Source organism: Pipra filicauda, unplaced genomic scaffold (genome assembly GCF_003945595.2).
Source record: "Pipra filicauda isolate LSUMZ 115617 unplaced genomic scaffold, ASM394559v2 scaffold37_size4185640_pilon, whole genome shotgun sequence".
Classification (NCBI taxonomy): Eukaryota; Metazoa; Chordata; class Aves; order Passeriformes; family Pipridae; genus Pipra; species Pipra filicauda.
Window position 1 is genome coordinate 3,234,254 of NW_024104509.1, and position 18,304 is coordinate 3,252,557.

The 18,304-nt window shown below is 35.9% G+C and overlaps 1 protein-coding gene across 2 annotated transcripts in view; it reads left to right on the top strand.

Annotated features, from left to right (window-relative positions):
- The window catches only part of AP3S1 (adaptor related protein complex 3 subunit sigma 1), a 31,136-nt gene extending 19,110 nt beyond the window's left edge, over positions 1–12,026 (top strand). The window contains exons 5-7 of one of the 2 annotated variants that reach the window (XM_027752145.2): positions 1,467–1,574; positions 4,479–4,520; positions 10,732–10,818. In XM_027752145.2, coding sequence (XP_027607946.1) covers positions 1,467–1,574; positions 4,479–4,514 — 144 coding nt within the window. In that variant the 3' untranslated portion in view covers positions 4,515–4,520; positions 10,732–10,818. Of the gene's footprint in view, positions 1–1,466; positions 1,575–4,478; positions 4,521–10,731 lie in introns of both variants that reach the window. The other variant, XM_027752140.2, reaches the window with a different exon arrangement.
- Positions 12,027–18,304: the final 6,278 nt, after the last annotated feature.

Genomic DNA, 18,304 nt, shown 5'->3' on the forward strand with positions numbered 1-18,304 from the left:
AGTGTCAAATGCCTTGCACAAGTCCAGGTAGATGAGGTCAGTCACTCTTTCTTCATCCACAGTCTCTGTAATCCTGTCATAGAAGGCCACCAAATTTGTCGGGCGTGATTTGTCATCAGTGAAGCCTGTCACCAATCACCTCGGTATTTTCTGTGAGCCTTAGTATAGTTTCCAGGAGGATCAACTCCATGGTTTTGCCAGGCACTGAGGTAAGACTGAGTGGCCTGTAGTTCCCTAGATCTTCCTTACTTCCCTTCTTAAAAATGGAGGTTAAGTTTCTCGTTTTTCAGTTGGTGGCAAGTTCACTGGACTGCCATGACTTCTCAAATATGATGGTTAGTGTCTTAGCCAGTTCCCTCAGGATCTGTTGATGTATCTTGTCAGGTCCCATGGACTTCTGCACCTTCAGTTTCCTTAAATGCTCTTCGATCCAATGTTCTCCTGCAGTCTGCAGTTCTTCATTCTCCTGGTCCCTGCTTCCACCCTCTGCAACTTGGGTTGTGTGGCTTGACTATTGGCTGGTGAAGACTGAGGCAAAAAAGTCATTTACATCCTGGCTAACTAGGTCTCCTATATCCTCCCTGAGAGGACCCACATTTTCCCTAGTCTGTCTTTTATCACCAGTGTACCTACAGAAGCTTTTTTTGTTAACCTTGATTTTGTTGGTCAGATTTACTTCTGTCAGTCCTTTGGCTTTCCTAACCAAGCATAATTTCATAATTTCAAAGCATAATTAGAAATTTCAGTTTTCATTTTTTAAAGCAACTTGGATGATGGAAAGGCAAATGTTCTGGTATATATCTTCTGGAATATGAAAGACTGTGAAATATCAGAAGAACTGCTAGACAGTAATGTTTCTTTATAACTAAGAAGATTAAGGAGCATATTTTCTTAATGTTTTGATAGAGAAATACTAAGATTTCCTCTGTGAAGGAGTATGTTTTAGGAAAAAAAATTATATTCCTGCTGTTGTTTTCATGTAGTATTTGTAAATCTGCATATGCAGTCTCAATTATGAGCAAATTTATTTGTGAGAAGCTGTATTCAGAATTGTATTCGTTCTCCTTCTTCACTGCTCCCTAGGAGTATTACTGCTATTGATGCTAATTAGAATTTGTGTCCATAATCATTGGATAGAAAACAGGAACTGAAAGAAAGAGGAATGTGAAAGTTTCTTCTGGCGTTGATAAGTGAAATGGTGTAGAAGATGAGTTCGTAACAGAGATATGAGCAAACAAGGTACTGGAGAAAGGAAAATTAAGTTGTGAGCTTTGTTCCCAAATGGTTTAAAATTAATTGCTAACATTAATTAAGTGATTTACAGAATATATGTTTTCCTGCATTGAGGAATCTGAATAACATCTCTCCAGATTGAAGAGATCTACAATCTGGAGAGATGTTATTCTCTCCAGAATAACATCTGGAGGACGTCTTGCATTTTTAAATTCTCTTTTGGTCTCTTTTAGGTCCATAATATATTGGCTGAAATGGTCATGGGTGGAATGGTTTTGGAGACCAACATGAATGAAATTGTCACTCAAATTGATGCTCAAAATAAACTGGAGAAATCTGAGGTAAGAGCGATGCACGGTGTAGTTTGTAAACTGTAAACGTGGTTGTAGTAACTGCATGCTATAAAATGCTATTTGTCCTTCACTAGCAAACTACCTAGTATAAACTGCTTGCTTATAATGTCAGAAATTTACGCAGTGTCTGAGGATGTTGTACCTTTCATCATAAGTAATAATTACTTAGACTCACTGCTGTTTAGTTTTTGCTATTTGTATCTAATAGCATTGTGTGCCATTGCTATTGAGATACTTCTGTAGTTGTCTTGCAGAAACCCTTTTATTTCCAACATGTATACTATGCTGGACTACTGACTCTAACAAAATAAAATCAGATAAAGGTCTACGAAGTGTCTACAAAGACTACTGTCTGCGAGTATGTTTTGAGCACCTGAAATAAATGACAATAGTAATACTGCAACACAAAAAAGTAAACCAGGCCGAAATGGATTAGATAGAATTTAAAGCCCAGTTTTAGACCCTTTAAAGTAAATACGAATTCTGCGATTTTGGCAGTCTGAACCTTTGGTGTTCAGTGAGTGAGAAAATTATATTCTCTATATGCCTATAATGGTCTGAGTGAGGGAGCTCACGTAAGTTGTGGGAAACCCTTTTCAATTCAAAAATTGTTGAACCTGTGTTTAGGAAAGACACTTAGACTAAGAAAGGATTTTAGAATGACTTTAATTATGACACAGAATATTATCATTCCTTTAACATCATCAGACATGCCTTATAAGCCAAAGTACTGCTAGTACCTCTTAGCTAAGTCTGTGTTTGATTCTTATTGATGAGAGTAATTCCACAGAAGAACACATCATCAGATTTTCAAAGCATAATATTAAAATTTCTCAACAAATCTTTGCTTGAATTGGAGACTGTTTCTAAAGTTGAAGTCAGCTCAGTAGACTGAAATTTTGCAGGTGGCATAAATATGAACTAAATGCCATTTTAGGAGATGACCCAGAGAACTTCCTTCAGTTTTAACTCAAATGCAGCACAGAAATGAATTCTTCAGCTTTTTTTCTGGTACTGTGCATACTGTTCTCCTAATTCTGCAGTCTCACACTGTGCCACCTGAAGTTTTTTTCATACAATTAATTGTCTGTTTTGCACAACTTCCAAATTGTATCCAAGAACAGGACAACAATATATGAAAAACAAGAAAAAGATAGGTATGATATGATATAGTATGTAGCAATATGTATCTGGAAGTACTGCATTGTAGATTTTTGAAGATGTCCAAAATGTTCATTATAATATTTTTCTCAAATTTGGAGTTATTCTCATAAATTTTTACTATATTTGAATAACTTCTGAATACATTTTTTTTTATTTGATGGAAAAGTAGCATAGTGTTCCCAAAAGCTGAACTCACTGAGCAGCTATGTCCTACCATGTATTATGTACATATTGGTTTTACCCAAAAGTGCTTAATTATGTGAATTCTGTTACCAAATCAACTGTAGCCGAGTCTCTGACTGGTCATCTGAAACACACCAGTTCAGTGCAGCCAGCTGCAATACTTTGCTATTTACTATTATTCATCAGTAAGTCATTCTTTTAAAATACTTTTAGTATAAAAATAGGTGGTTCAAGATATAAAAAACCATCTTCAACTCGGAATGTTTATAAAGCAAATAGCAACTTGTTCTTTTACACTCAGCAATGAATTATAGAAGGTAAAGAAGTAGCAGTGATAAATTTAAACACTTGGTGACTGGATGGAGTAGAACATTTCACAGGCTGCTCACAACAAATACTTTTTTTTTTTTTAGTTCAGTGACTGTTTCTTTTCAAATTTAACAGTTACTGTAATGCTGAGATACATCACAATACCTGGTAACTATTTCTTCAGATCATTAATCATTTGTTTCATATGTATCCACAGAAATTTCCTGATTGCTATTTCTTTTCCTTTTGTCTTTTTGATCAAGATAGTAAATCTTCCAGTATGTCTTTCCTGAACGCATATTTTCAAGATACAAGTAAATCCATGTAAATCAAACTCAGTAATAAGTTAATAAATTTTGAATGCTGGTCACTAAGAAATCAAAACTAGTGGATCTTCTTAGTTTTCTTTAATTTAAAAAAACGGATTATTTTTAAAATTTAGAAATTATTGATGTAGTCTGTAGTTTATAGGAGTGCCTCCTGTGCTACAGAACTGTCGCTTTAGTCTCTTTGGCTTTTAGACCTCCATCATAGTTCTTGCATTCATAAAGCAGCTACTTCAACAGTAATTTGCCTTTTCTTTTATAGCTGAAGTAATGAAACTAATAAAGTTATAACTGAGTTGCATTTTAAGAAATATTTCAGTTTTTATTGTGCCCACCTGGCTTCCAGTAATATACAGAATTTAGCCATTTGACATTAGGTATTTGTTTAGTTATGCACTAGATTTCTAATTAGGCTTTCAGTTCGAATTTAGTGAAGAAGACTGAATGTATTTAATAAATTCACATATATTTGAGCAAAGTTATTAGCTCAAAGAATTTGTTAATGTTTTCAACAGAGATTAATTATTTAAACCACTATAAGGGAGTCCCTAGCTTTGATTTGTGATTCAGCTCTTATATTGCTTGGATGGGCTACAAAGGAAACTATTTCTGCCCTGAGAAATGTTGTCTTAATTGCATTTCCCTGCCTTTCAGTTTAGTATTTATCTCTGAATGGGTTTCTGGTCAATCCTTCTAGAACCAAAGGATTGTTGTGTAAAGGGAGGGAATTTTTCGGGAGAGGGGTCATTGGGATTTTATTCAGAGCCTCTGGAAGTATTGTAGGTAAACCTGGGCTACCTCTTCTCTATTTGGAGTATTCAACCGCGTGTGATTTAGACTTTTAAGTTGGGCCTCATTTTTTCCGAACCTCCTGATCTTTTCTAGCTCTTTCCATTCTTCTCTCTTACAGACCTTTATCTTTCAGTCTCCCAGACAGGACAGGTAGACAAAGGTATTGCTGACTTTTAGAAAAAATATACTTTTAACAAAAAGGGAAAGCAAAATGATGTCAAAGGCAATAAATTATGTAGGCCAGACTCAAAAATTATGTGTAAAAATACCCATATTAGTCCTTGTAGCCTACTTTTTGTGCTAGTTTCTTGTAGTTCCCTCATCTTTTTATTGGCTATAGTGTATTTTACTAGCTTTCCATTGACATCATATTTTTTATTTTGTTTCTCTTCCTGCATTTTAGAATTTAACTTTTCTTTGTATCATTGTTTAAGAAACAAAGGAGTACGAACTTGTGTGAATATTAACCAAAAACCCTGCAAAATTAATCTCAATAAAAATTGAACGCACAAATAACAAAATTATGATACGATGACATAGCTTTGTCATTGGGACAGTCTTGTCACTGATAATCTAAAATAAATAATGTGAACTCTTTTGCTTAACCATTTAGTATTTCCAAGTGAAAACAAAGAACTTTTACCTGCTTGCAAAGAGAAGTTTCAGAATAACCTTCAGATGAAGGAAACATTAACCCTTACCTCCCCAAAACCAACAAACCCAATAGTTTTATACATAGAGAATAAAATTATCAGTGCAATTTGTAAAGATGACATAGACATACCAAAGTTGATTATCCAACCTTAAGTATATCAAACATAAAATGAGAACGGCCGTCAGCATGTACTCAACTTCAGATGTACATTTGCTGTTGCTATAAGCTGAATCACTGGATTTTGCTCCAAGATATCTTGGTAACTGTAGTCACTGAACATGAATATTAACAAGGAACAGAAAAAGGAGGAAAATATATGTTTGAAGTTCAGTTTATGGTCATTGTCATTTGTCATTTGTTGTTTGAAACATTGAGTTCAGCTCAACAGTTTGAATGTCAGTCAGTGTTAATGGCAGTACTTCAAAATTAATTTCCACTCATTTTAAGTATATGTGTATTCAAACTGCAGGTATTTTAAATAGGTGGAATCTTAAGCAGATGAAGTTTATGTAATTTATGAATAGCTTTGCTCTTTACTTTTTATGTGATCTTTTTAGGATAAAGTACTGAAATACCTTTAAAATTCAACAAATATAATTCTGTAATTGGATTTAGTGGCACTGAGTTGTAAAAGCATTAGTTAAAAGTAGTTTTGGGTAGTATGCTACAGCATAATTTTGAAGTATGCTACAGCACATGAAGAAAATCAAGCACGTGATCTTTCTTTGCCTAATACATCAACACTTCTAACATATAGTCTGTATTTCATTGGTAACACTAGGGAGCTTGATTCCAAGATTTTGGTTTGGTTTCTTTTTTGGTTTTTTTTCTTTGTGCAAAGCTAGTTTTCTTTTTCTGTTTTGCTCACACATATTCTGGTTTTATTTTTGGGTCTGGCAATGAAAAACAAACAAAGAAATAATTAATCATTCCCATCCATTACTCCTTTTGTGATTCAAGTGCTTAAAATTTCTAAGAGTATGTCTTAAGTCTTCTTATCTGTTTGGCCTCATTTTGATATACTTGCAGACTTCATTTTGTTTTTTCTCTAATTATGTTCATTTATTTAACCTCATAAGCAGGGGACATGATCATTCCTTTATATTATGTATTGCATCCTTTCATGATTTCATAACCCTGCTGCTTTGAAGTCATACTTGTTCTGAAAAGAAGCATTGCTCTGAAGCATCAGCAGCAGAGAGGTCCTGGTACCTCCAAAATATCTGGAAAAGGGTGGCTTGTTGTGCAAAGTGCTAGCCTTCATTATTTTGTTTTCCAGTAGGCTGTGTATTCTTATATATTAGTGCTAGCTAGCTTTGTGTAGAGTTATTTGGGATGACAGTTTGAATATTTTTTTTCATTTGTATGTGCATATTAACAGTGTCTGTGATGTGCAATACTTTTCCCAAATGACCTGAATTTCTTTTTAAAGAGTAAAACAAGGTTGCTGGGTTCACTTTTATGTGAAGTTATCTGTGGGACGTTATGAGAAAGGATGATGATAAGAACAAAGAAAATTGATTTCTATAGTGATTAACAATGAACTAAGTAAATTAATGACAGCTCATATTTCTCACTTGATAGCTCAGGACCAGTATAGTAAAAGTTCTGTTATTAAATATGTCTGTTTCAGTCTATAAAATGGCATCATTTTTTTGCGTATATGTTATTGCTTTTTCACTTTAAAAGTGTATGAACGTGTTTACAAGCGTTTTTTGCAGTAATGGAACTTGACATTTTAACGTGCAGCATTTCAACATAAAAGCACAACCTTCACTAACAAATTAAATTGAGAGTACAAAGCAGCTGCAGCAAAAATGTGATGTATTGGCTTATTGTAATACCAGCTGTATGCAATTTGTTTTGTATTTCTGAAATTTCATTAATATGTGTTAAGAAGTTTCATTTTCACTTGCTTCAGTCATTTGCTCTCTGTGACATTCACTGCACGTTTAAAGCTTGCTACATGTTTTGGTTTTATTCAAGTGAAACAGATTTTTTTCTTTACACCTTACCAACTTACCTGCTGAATTATGTGTTAAGAAAGACAGTTGAAGCTTGTTGAGTTCAGTGTTAACAGTGAACTCTTTTAATCAGGTACCTCTAGAAAATTCTTAAAAGGCACAGAGGGCTGGAAGTACTTCTTGTAGTACACTTGTGTTTGTAAATACAGTTCACTTTGTGTACAAGAAATGATAAGTAAATGGAAGAACTGCATACTAGTTCACTGTTAGACAGGCTAAAAAGGAATGCTAAGGAGTTCAGATAAAGTAGCATTTGAATTGTATTAGTTATCCATCTTGGGAGTGCAAGTACTTTTCAGTCTTTTTATCCATTAGACATTTTTTATGAACTGTTTGCTCTCTCTTAGAAATACTGTATTGTGTTTGACAGGGTTGTATTAATTGTGCTAAATAGCATTCTGCTGTGCATATTATATATACACTGTTCTACATACTCACTTAATACAGAGAAGTACAAGAGAAGAGAATGTAATAGTTTGAAAATCTTTACTCCAGCATATGATAGTGAAAGACAATCTTACTGTCAAAGAAAGAGGTAATCTGACACTTGGTAGCAGTTTTGGCAGGGATGTACGCTGATCCTGTTCCAGAATGGTCCTCATGAAAAATGACTATTGGAAGTTGTGACTGTATAGGGGGGTGGAAGGGCAACGGTCATGTCAATTGTGGTATTTTAAATAATTCTCAATTGTGTCTCCATTGTATCCTATGCCATTGGGGCGGGAGGCAGGGACTGTAAGTCTGTATAAAGAGGATAGCTGCAGGTAGGTAAAAATGATGACCAGTTATACTAAAACTGTTATTTGTCTATTAAGAATAAGTAACTTTCATTAAATTAGGGTAAGGAATCTCCATCCTAGTCACCCAGAAGGCATCTCTCTTTTGAGTTGCTAGCCATGCCTGTTTGTGTGGACCATGTCCATCACTTATGATATTTTTCCGATTTCCCATTGTTTCAGTTATAAATGGTATAATTCATTGCTTTTTATTAGTATTTTCATCTTCTCAATGGAAAACAGTTTACATTGCCCCACTTTTGATTTTGCTTAAATAACTTTTCTCCAGTTACTGAATATAGAATTTAAAAGATTAAAAGCATTTATTGTTTTATCTAATAAAACTTCACTGGTAGTTACATCTTGATTTGAAGTTAGTATTTTCAAGTTCTCAAATATAAAAGGACAGTGTTGAGCAGCTTCATGCCTCCTGCACTGTTTTTTAATAAATAGTAAGAAATTGCAATATCTAATACTGCTCCTATAAGATATTGCAGGTTCAGGGATACAGGTTTTGGATACTTGTATTTCTTAATACTACTTCTGTTAGGTCCAGATTTTCCCCTTCATGAAGATACTGCAATTGAAAGAGTCTCTGAAGTGAACAATTTGATCGACTTGATGACGATAAGGGAAACCAAGGAAAAAGAGGCTTTGAAAATACTTTTTTGCACCTTTTTAGTTTAACTTAGTCTGGGCTTCTGAGAACTGCTAACTTGGATTCTGTCAGGGCCAAAGTGAGAGTATTTGATTACATTAGAGATGTAAGTTTCCTGAGCTTTCTCCGCTACACCCACATGCTTTTCGCAACTTTGGCGTGTCTCATAGAGGAGTGTTTGGCAGGGGAGATGTTGTTAATAGATGACTCATGGCTTTCTGGTCTCTGTTCCTGGTACTGGGAATCCTCCTGTGACTAAGATGTAGGGATCTGTGATGCTTTAGCCTTTCCATGTGATACAAAAGGTTTAGTTCAAAATAAGAAACTTTAATCGGTTTTATTTTGACTATGGGTTATGTTTTTGAAGGGAGAAAGAAGAACAGTAGATAGGATTTTAAGTGGAAATCTTACATCAGCTTGACCTTACATTTATTTCTCAGAGCAGTAAAAGGGAGAAAATATTTTTTTGGACAGCCTTCAAAAAGTAGAGTTGTTATCTGAGAAGTGTATGGGATGTCTGTCTCCTTCTGAGCAGTAGTCTAGTTGGACACCATTGAAGTCAAGTGTACTCCTCAGTAATTTTATCATGTAATTCCAATGAATTTCAATGAAAAGCAAGGATCAGAAAAGGTTATACTTTGAGCAGTAGCCATCTACCAACACTTTTCAATAACCAAATATGACACAACCTTCTCTAAGTTTTTCTTCTTGTTTTCCTGTATTTCTTGTTCAGAATTATTTTATCTGCAAATGCACTGGTTTCTTTAGTTTCTGACAAACTTTTAATGAAAACCTTTCATTTATACAAGTTTAGTTTGGTTTTTTTTAACAGTTTCTAGCATGTTGCTTTGTTTCTTGTGTATTGCTCCTTTTTACTGGACCTGCAAGATGCCACACTCTAAAACTGTAGTAGTTCTGTAAATCGTGTTGTGGTTTTTATTATTTTTGAATATTATTAATCCTACTTTTAAAATACCAAAATAAAAGTTAATTCTTTCTACATATTCACATAATTTGGAATATGCTGTTTTTTCTGCAAATAAGAGCTTGGTTTTTAAAATCTTCCATGGTTCTTTTTTCTTGCAAGAACAAAAATTATTTTTACACTTTTATGGCAAGCCTGAAGTAAAACCACACAGCTAATTATAAATGCACAGAGAATCTAAACTTGTAGGGGAAACATTTCCATACTTAATATTATCTTTTTTTCACATCAAATACAGTAACACTATTTGGCCTTTTTCTAGTAGTCCTTAAAATAACAAGGTTTTGGAGAGGTGTTCTTCTGAAGCAATAAGGAAGGATAATTTTCTTTATGTCTTAAGGCCTCTGAGCTAGGAATTGTTAGCATTTCATAAGATATGCTAGTATGTAAACCTGGCAGTGACTTTATCTGAAAGAGAACTGAGTGGAAGTCAATAATTCTATATTGTAAAACTTGCGTGTTTATACAGAAAGGCTCTAGCTTTGCATGAAGGGAGACTACATACGGTAGAGGGATTTAATAAGCAATAAGTACTATTTAATTTAATTTAATAGTTTCATTAACTGGCATAATCAGGCATAACCAGGTTGTTATGTAATGTTCAAGTGTGCCTGAGGGCTGCAGATGTTTTAGTGTATAACTAGATACTGTGGGACAGCAGATCATTCTAGTTGGTTTGTAGAAATGATCTGTCGGCACGCCTTTTATCACCCACAAATACAAGGTGTTTATCCTTTTCTTCTTTGACTAAGCCACTTCGAAATACCTTTTACATATGTATATATGTGTGTGTGTGTGTTTGTGTGTGTGTGTATATATATATATATAGTCATTGATTCAACTGACATTCAGCACCTTGTTACTTTGAGGTCACATATTCTGAACCTGTAAGCAATGTTAGTCAACAGTGAAACGTTAACTTTTAGAATAGGTAAGAGGCAGACAGCACATTGGACATCCAACATCAAGATTGTCTGTTCTAGAACGTGCACATTACATTGTGCTTTGATAAGCCTCCTATTCCTCCCCTTCATACTTTTCCATCAAGTTGACATTACATGTTTTACCATATAAAAAGGATTATGTGAACTGTTTTCTCTTTCTGGTTTAATATTTCCAAGTAACCCATTTCATTCCAAACACAATTACCATCTGGTCTTTCTAACTGTGTTACCATGGAATTACTTGAAAAGTTAGTTGTCTACTTATATTGCTAGTGAATCTTCTTGTGACCAACCTTCCTGACTTGCATTTTTCCTCACTTTATATACAGGCTGGTTTAGCAGGAGCTCCAGCCCGGGCTGTTTCAGCTGTAAAGAATATGAATCTGCCAGAGATCCCAAGAAATATTAATATCGGTGACATCAGTATAAAAGTACCAAACCTGCCCACTTTTAAATAACATGACTATTCCAGGTAATACCAAGGAAGAAATGTAATAGAGATTTACCGCATAATTGTTTACTAATAAATGTGTCTAACTTTTACTATTTGGATAAAACTCAAGGTACTGCATAGATATAATCTGAAAAATCAGTGTGTGGAGTTGAATGTTGCTTTTGTCTTGTTTGTAAAATTAAAGGAAAGGGGTAGGTCTCATGTGATTTCTAAATTACATTCCTATGCCCTTTTAAGGCATATCACTGTGTCTCAGCTGCTGCAGTATTTTGGGGAAGTATTCAAGATGTTCTTTACTTTGTATAACCTATAATACTGAGGTTTTTTTGTATATTCACCAAGGTCTATAATTAGTGCATTCTCTAACTACTTCTGTTTGTCATGATTATTTAAGACTTAAGTGCAAATGTTGCATGAAAACGTTAAAGTCATGTTTTGTTTAAATAAAATCATAACAAACTGGACTTCTAAATACCTATTTGTCTGAAGTCTACTGTTTGCAATAAAACACATATTTCCTTTTCATGGAGCCAATTGCCTATATATAAATACTGTTGTAGCAGGCATTAATGTTGTAGTTTATCTCTGAAGGGCTTACACAGGGGTATTGTGTTGAACATATTGGCTCTTTACATTTCTCACAAAAGCTGTTTGTTATTATTCTGAAGGAAGAAACTGCCTTTACTGAAGATCTAATTACTTCTGTTTACATATAGATGTTGATACTTACACAGTCTGATAGACTTTCCCTGATGGTCTTACTTTTTTGAGAAAAAGGGCCTCTGTGGTTGCTCTGTGTGTTTTGAGAAGCACAGAATGGGCTGAAGAGATTGGGCAACTCAGATCTGTAAATATGAGTCTGTCAAATAATGGGATAAGGAAAGGCACTTTGGAAAGATAAATGGGGATACTTTATTAAGGCTTCTCTGCCTGGTGACCTTTGTGATTCTCTACTTCACGAATTAGATTTATGAGATACATAGTATTGTCAAGACCTCAGAGAAATCTAAGTGCTATCACCTCTGTGTAAGTTACTCAGCTCTTAAACTCTTCTGTGATTTAAAAAACATAAAGGGGGATAGTGATTGTTTTTTATAATCATGCTCTTAAGCTCTGTGTGATGTACAAGTCTGTTTAAAATAATAATAAAAGTATCATTGGGATATTTAAGAATTCCTCTAAAGCCTTTTTTTTCCTCAAAAAAAGTATTCCATTAATACTGTGTATAAAAATACAGTAATGTTGTATCAAGGACTACACATTTCAGGACTAGTCTGAGAAGTCTTGCATAACTTCAGAAATTTGGATTTGATGTAACAAAGTGTTCTTTTCAGTTGAATGTTAAGACAAAGCCCATGAGATAAACTTTGAATCACATCACTATGAATCACATAGAAACTAACATTGGTGCCCTTTGGGAGCATTTGACAGAGAAAAAGAAAGAAAAATTATTTTTTAATTAGAAAATATGATACAATCCAAGGAATTTTAATGTTTTTCTTAAGGCAGGGGTGGTGGTGGGGAACAACTTCTTATATATTCTTTGTATTGCATTTAGAATGCATCAAGTAACATATAAAAACAAACTGTTTTTAAAATGTTTTTGAAAAGAGAGTTGCTCTTTCCATACCTCTTGAAATGAATATTTATTCTTCTGTGTCAGCTTTCTTAGTTTGAAGCTTCAGACAATTCAGGTGGGGTATAATTAGTAAACTGCCTCTATCATTTCTGCTGAAGAAATTGAGAGAATTAAACACACAGCCTTTTTGTTTCACCTATGAGGTATTTACTATTCCCAAGTTAGACAGTTTACCTAGTACAAATCTGGAAGTTATAATTTCACCTGCTTTTGCCAACTTTTGTTTTTCTTGTTAATGCATGGACCATGTGACATTCAAAGTAAAGATGTTGAAAATTTTCCTCATTGTTCCCTGTGTGAGGATTTAGTTAGTTCTACTGCCAAAGGATAAATAGGAAATTTTGAAACATTTGGTGCTCTGACCTACAGAATGTTCTTTGGGCTATTCGTGAAAGGACCTCACAATTTTGGAAAGTCTTCGAAGTCCTCAATTTTTTTGTCTCACTTTTTTCCCTCTGGTTCATTTTCAAATTTGTAAGCTTATGTATTTAAGACATTTTACATTCCTTGTAGAGAAATATTTTCTGGTTTTATTTGAATCAAACATCCAAAGTCTTAAAGAAAATATGTCTGCATCTTGACATGAAGCATGTTTCAGGTTAATTTCTCACTTCTCATCTGTCAGTGACCAGGCTGTCATTCATTTTAGAGAACTGGGTCTTTGCTTTTAACAATTACATGACCACTTTAAACTCTTTTGTTTTAGTTTTGTGGGGTTTGTTACTGTTGTCTGTGCTACTTTTCTCCAACCTGACACGTCTTCTGCCAGAAAAGATTCTTCTCTGGACGTCCCTTCCATCTACACAGAGCTTTTCAAGGAGCTTCTCTGTTTGTGACAAGCCAGCAAGTATTTAATTGTGAGGCTGTAGCTTACAGCTGTTGCTTCCTTACTAAGAAAATCCTTGCATGGGAAGAAATGCTTTATCAGATTTTTCACAGTAAAATAGCACTCCTTTCAAAGTGAAATTCTCTCTCACCCTCAGAAGAGGTGCACCATACAGAAAGCCTCTTTTCCTTAGGTAAAAAGCACTTTTTCCCTAGGTAAACAGAGATGATATGACAATTTGGGCTTCCTGAGTGTGTCTGAACCTGTGCCAGGGGAGTGTCGTTAGTCTGACAGGAGAGATATTGTCCTTTTACCATGTCATTTGACGCTGCTGGGCCTTGAAATAAAGCCTAACAGAGGAAGATGAGATACTTGATTGATAAAAATTATGAAAATGGTATCCTTTATCTTTTAGGGCTTGTCTTGTGTTATATTCAAATATTTATAGGCTTGCCACAATGCTGATCTGCTTTTGTTCTTCAGCTTCGTGAGAATGATGTGCCTTTTGAATTCTTTCTCCTATTTCATCAGTTTCCTCTTATCTACTGCTTAGTTTTTAAAATGGAAATATGATGTGGACTCTAAATGATTAAGCTCTTGATTATAAATTTAGATATTTTTAGTGCTTTTATAAAAGAAAAAAAACATGCTTAGCATATATGTATTTGTGTGTGTATATACATATGTGATATGTATGTAGATATATATAACATCAGTCATTTGCACTGGATGTTGTTTAAAAGGAGAAAAGGTCATCTTGGGTCATATTTCAGCTGCAGAAGACAAGCAACTGATTTGCAATACTCTACCTCCATAGAGCCTGCCTTTTAAATGGTGGTTATCAGGGTACCAGCATGTGTAAATGAATCACTGAAAGCCATTTTTTCCTAACTCTAGGCATCTCTTAGAACTGCAAGATGGATTTTTCTAAACAAATAGAAACAGCAGAAAGGATAAAATTTCAGTAGGGTGAGTAGGCATTCTCATCTGCCTCCATAGACTTGAAACAGAACAGCTAGTTTTCCTACTGGGGCAGGGGCAGTAAGTACTGCTGAAAAAATCTTTTGACTCTTTTTTTGTTAAAGGGTAAGTGTTTCATGTTGGCGGGGAATGCTGTCTGTGGTATCAGCAGCACAGACAGTACAGGTGCTGTGTCTCCTCTCCTCCCTGGATAGTGAACCACTGTTTTGAATATATTTTGGGAAAAGGGAATATTTTACGTTGCAAGTGTATACAAAATTCTCCCTCTTAAACAGATGTTGCTGCTGTGATTCATTCTGCTTGACAGGAATTGGTGCTGCTTTACTGTGAGTACACATTTGACCTTTTCTTTCTAGTAGCACATTCCAATAAATGCTAAAACTAGTCCTGAGTTTTACTTAGGCCTCTAATAGCTGAATGGGAACTTGGCTAGTAGGGTGTACTGAAGGAACTGGAAATTAAAATGTCAATTAACATCAAATAATTGTCTGTTTGTAGCTATTAAACAGAGCCTAAGTCTTGCAGAAAATATACTTCTCAACTTTTGCAGAGAGTATTCGTAGTTTTTTACTAGGAGGAAGAAAAGCAGCCAAGTACTGCCAAAACTTGACTAAAGGTGAACAAGTAATTTCACAAAAAATAATCCTTTGTTATTTACAGTTATGATTATCATAATAAATCATAAATCTCTCTTCCTTTCTCCATTAAGGGAAATGATCTGTCCCTGCAGTTTTTGGTGTTCAGTGATTACCTCAAAATACCGTGGTAATGGTTTTGCTTCCAACCTGTGGGTGAAAACACAAAGGTAGTCTCACTGCAATGTCAATTTAGCAGCCAGATTTCTTGTCTGTAGAGGTTTTGGCCTTGTGACACACTAGGAGTGTGGTCTGACTTGGGAGGAACTGGAAGTTGAGACAACCTCTCTTTTTATGCCTGTGACTGGAGTCTGGGGACATTTGAGTTGATCCAGCATTGATCCCATGAGGCAGATTGACAGGCACACTTGTGAACATATTCCACTGGTTTCCTGCCCAGTTTGGATCTTCTGAAACTGAGCAGCACACCAGGCCTTTGGTGTCCTGTTCTGAGCTGGCTCTGCTGTCCAGCCAGCCAGGACTGCAGAAAGAGTGGAGCAAATTCCTCTCCAGATTCTTTCTGAACAGGGCTATAAGCATTTTACCAGAGCTGGATATAAAAACAGCCAGTAATGATGATTGTGATGAGCTTCTTGATGGACAAGTCTGTGGTCTCACCGTTTTCTGTTAGATTTCACAGACCAATCCACAGACCCTCTTCTCTGAGCATTTTCAGCACTCGGCCAGCAGAGTTGCTGTGGGACGCAAGTTGAATTTCACAGCTTCAGATGATTGCAGGGTTAACTGCATAACCTGGGTGTTTGGTAGTGTATCTGCATGATCAGTAGTCTGTGTGTGCACGTAAAAAACTTCTGCCATTGGTGTAGCCATGGTACGTGACACCTGCATCTCCACTAAAGTCTCATCCAAACAAGTTTGACCAAGCCGTCTGCAAAAGAGAGAAGCAAAACTTGAAATAGCCTTTATTATTGTAAAGGCATTTGCTTTGCTGATATGTGTCAGAATAGCAGACTTGGTGATTAGGGACTTCACATGATGGTGAGACCAAAGACACTTATTAATTATTTCAGTAAGCTTTTTATACCTTTTACGCAGTTGACTGTAATTGTTCATTCAGGCCATGTGTCCTTGCCGCTAGCTACAATATTATAACATTTTTACCTATTAGCAACATTAGTTCCTTTCATTCTTTGTTTGAGTTCCTCTTTCTGCCCTACGGAACTGCTTCTCCTTACTTTTCTCATGGCTTCCTTCCCACCAGAGTGACAATGTCCATTTCTTGCTGTTTTCCCATATTAGAAATCCCTACAAGCAAAGACCATCCCATTCCCAAGTTAGGTGCTGTTTCAATTCATGTCCAAAATTGTTTGGATCACCCTAGGACAAAACTCATAATTCCTTTTATTCCTGAGACACTCTGACATCTCATGTTGTTGCCTGCCTGCATCTCTGTACAAAGTCTGTTGCAACAGCGAGGGCTGTCTGTGTGTCTGTCTTTTGTGTGTTTTCAGGGTGGGTATCATCACAGATACCTCCAGCAAAGTCCAGCAGGGCACATCCTGGCTGCTGTCCCTCTTCAAAGGATTGAGCACTCATTTAGGATGTGCTTGCCCTCGCAACATATAGATTCAAACTGAAAGACAGTAGGTTTAGATTACATATTAGGAAAAAATTATGTGCTGTGAGGGTGGTGAGGCACTGAAACAAGTTTCCCAGAGAAGTTGTGGATGCCCCATCCCTGGAAGTGTTTAAGGCCAGCTTGGATGGAGCTCTGAGCAATCTGGTTTAGTGAAAGGTGTCCCTGCCCATGCAGGAGGGTTGGAAATAGATGATCTTTATGGTCCCTTCCAACCCCAACCATTCCATGATTCTGTGAATATGTTGCTGTATACAACTATGTATATACAGGCATCTGCATCCTGGCTCAGATTTACCTTGGTCCTTTAAAATCAAGGACAGGTGACTGTTGGTTAGAGACAAGGCCTTATGTGGACCTGTATGCTGGAGTCATAGTGCAGGCAAAGGAAGGAGAAAGAAAGTTAGTGCAAGAGCCTCTTGCCAATGGATAGCTTGAGTTTGTAGTATAGGACTGAAAATCTGAGGAAGCCTCTTGAGGTGTTACAATTGTCCTAGGTCTTGTGAGGCTACACAAAAGGCCTGAATTGCAGCTCTTCGGCAAGAGGTGTTATTACCGAGATGATCTTTAGGAAAAAAATCAGCAGGTAAGAACAGAGAGAGCATTTTACAATTGAGAGTCACGCAGGAAATCAGAAGCAAGCTAAGAAATAGTACTCGTCCTTTCCCTTCTGGCATCAGTGCAACAGATTCCAAAAAGCTTCCAAGTATTACCCCATTAAATGAGCCTCCTTGGCTCAGGAAATTTAAGTTCTGTGGAATCTGTTACAGCTCGTTTAAGTAGTTTAATGCCATTATATATCTTTTCAGTTTGTTAGGTTGCAGTTTACTAGAATACTCATATCCAAGCTCTGTGGGTTAGCACAGTATGAATTAATGCATGGCCTGGCTGTGTCCCCTCCCAGTCCCTTGGGCACTCCCAGCCTGCTGGAAATGGGGTGGTGTCAGAAAAGTGGGGTGTTAGAAAAGACCTTGCTTGGTACTGTGGCAGCACTGCTCAGCAATAGCTGAAACAAGGGTATGTGGTTTTGTTTGCTAAAACATGGCACCGTATGTGCTACCATGAAGAAAATCAAGTCTATCCCAACCAAACCCCAGAAAATAGTAAGAGAGTTAGTAGGATGAGAGAAGACAAGGTAGTAGGATAGTAACTCAATAGGACTTTGCATCATGCATGAAGTCATTATTTTAAATTCATTCTTAACTATGCATAGTGAAAGGCTTCCTGCTGAATCTCACTTAGGTTTTCCATGAGAGAAATATTGTGGAGAGGGCTTGGGCAAAAGAAATTGGTAGTTTGCAGAGCAGCTTAAAAAGGATGCTACCCAAGAGAAGAGCTGTAAGGAAAACAAAATATAAGGAAGGTTGTAAAAGAAGAAGCTAAACAGGTAGTTTTATAATCTGAGGATAAAAATGTGACAGAATTGAGAAATAATTTATTGAGTTAACTGATACTTACATGAAAACAGACAAGCCATTGCAAAAACAGATCTTTTTTGGGGTAAAGTCAAAGGCAGTGAGTTTTAAACTGCTAAAATATGTGTGTTTTTTGTGACAGTGCTGGTTAGTCTAATTTTACTTTTCTGACAAACATTTATCTAAAGGCAGCGTGGGTCATGAGGAATCACTAACAAAGAAAGACAAAAAGCAAATGGATTTGAATATGAGAAAAGAGAAGACTTGCTGTTTCTTAGTAAGTACTATGTAGTATATATATACATAGCAGTGTTTGTGAACATAAGAAAGTACACCATGTTTGTGCACTTTCTTA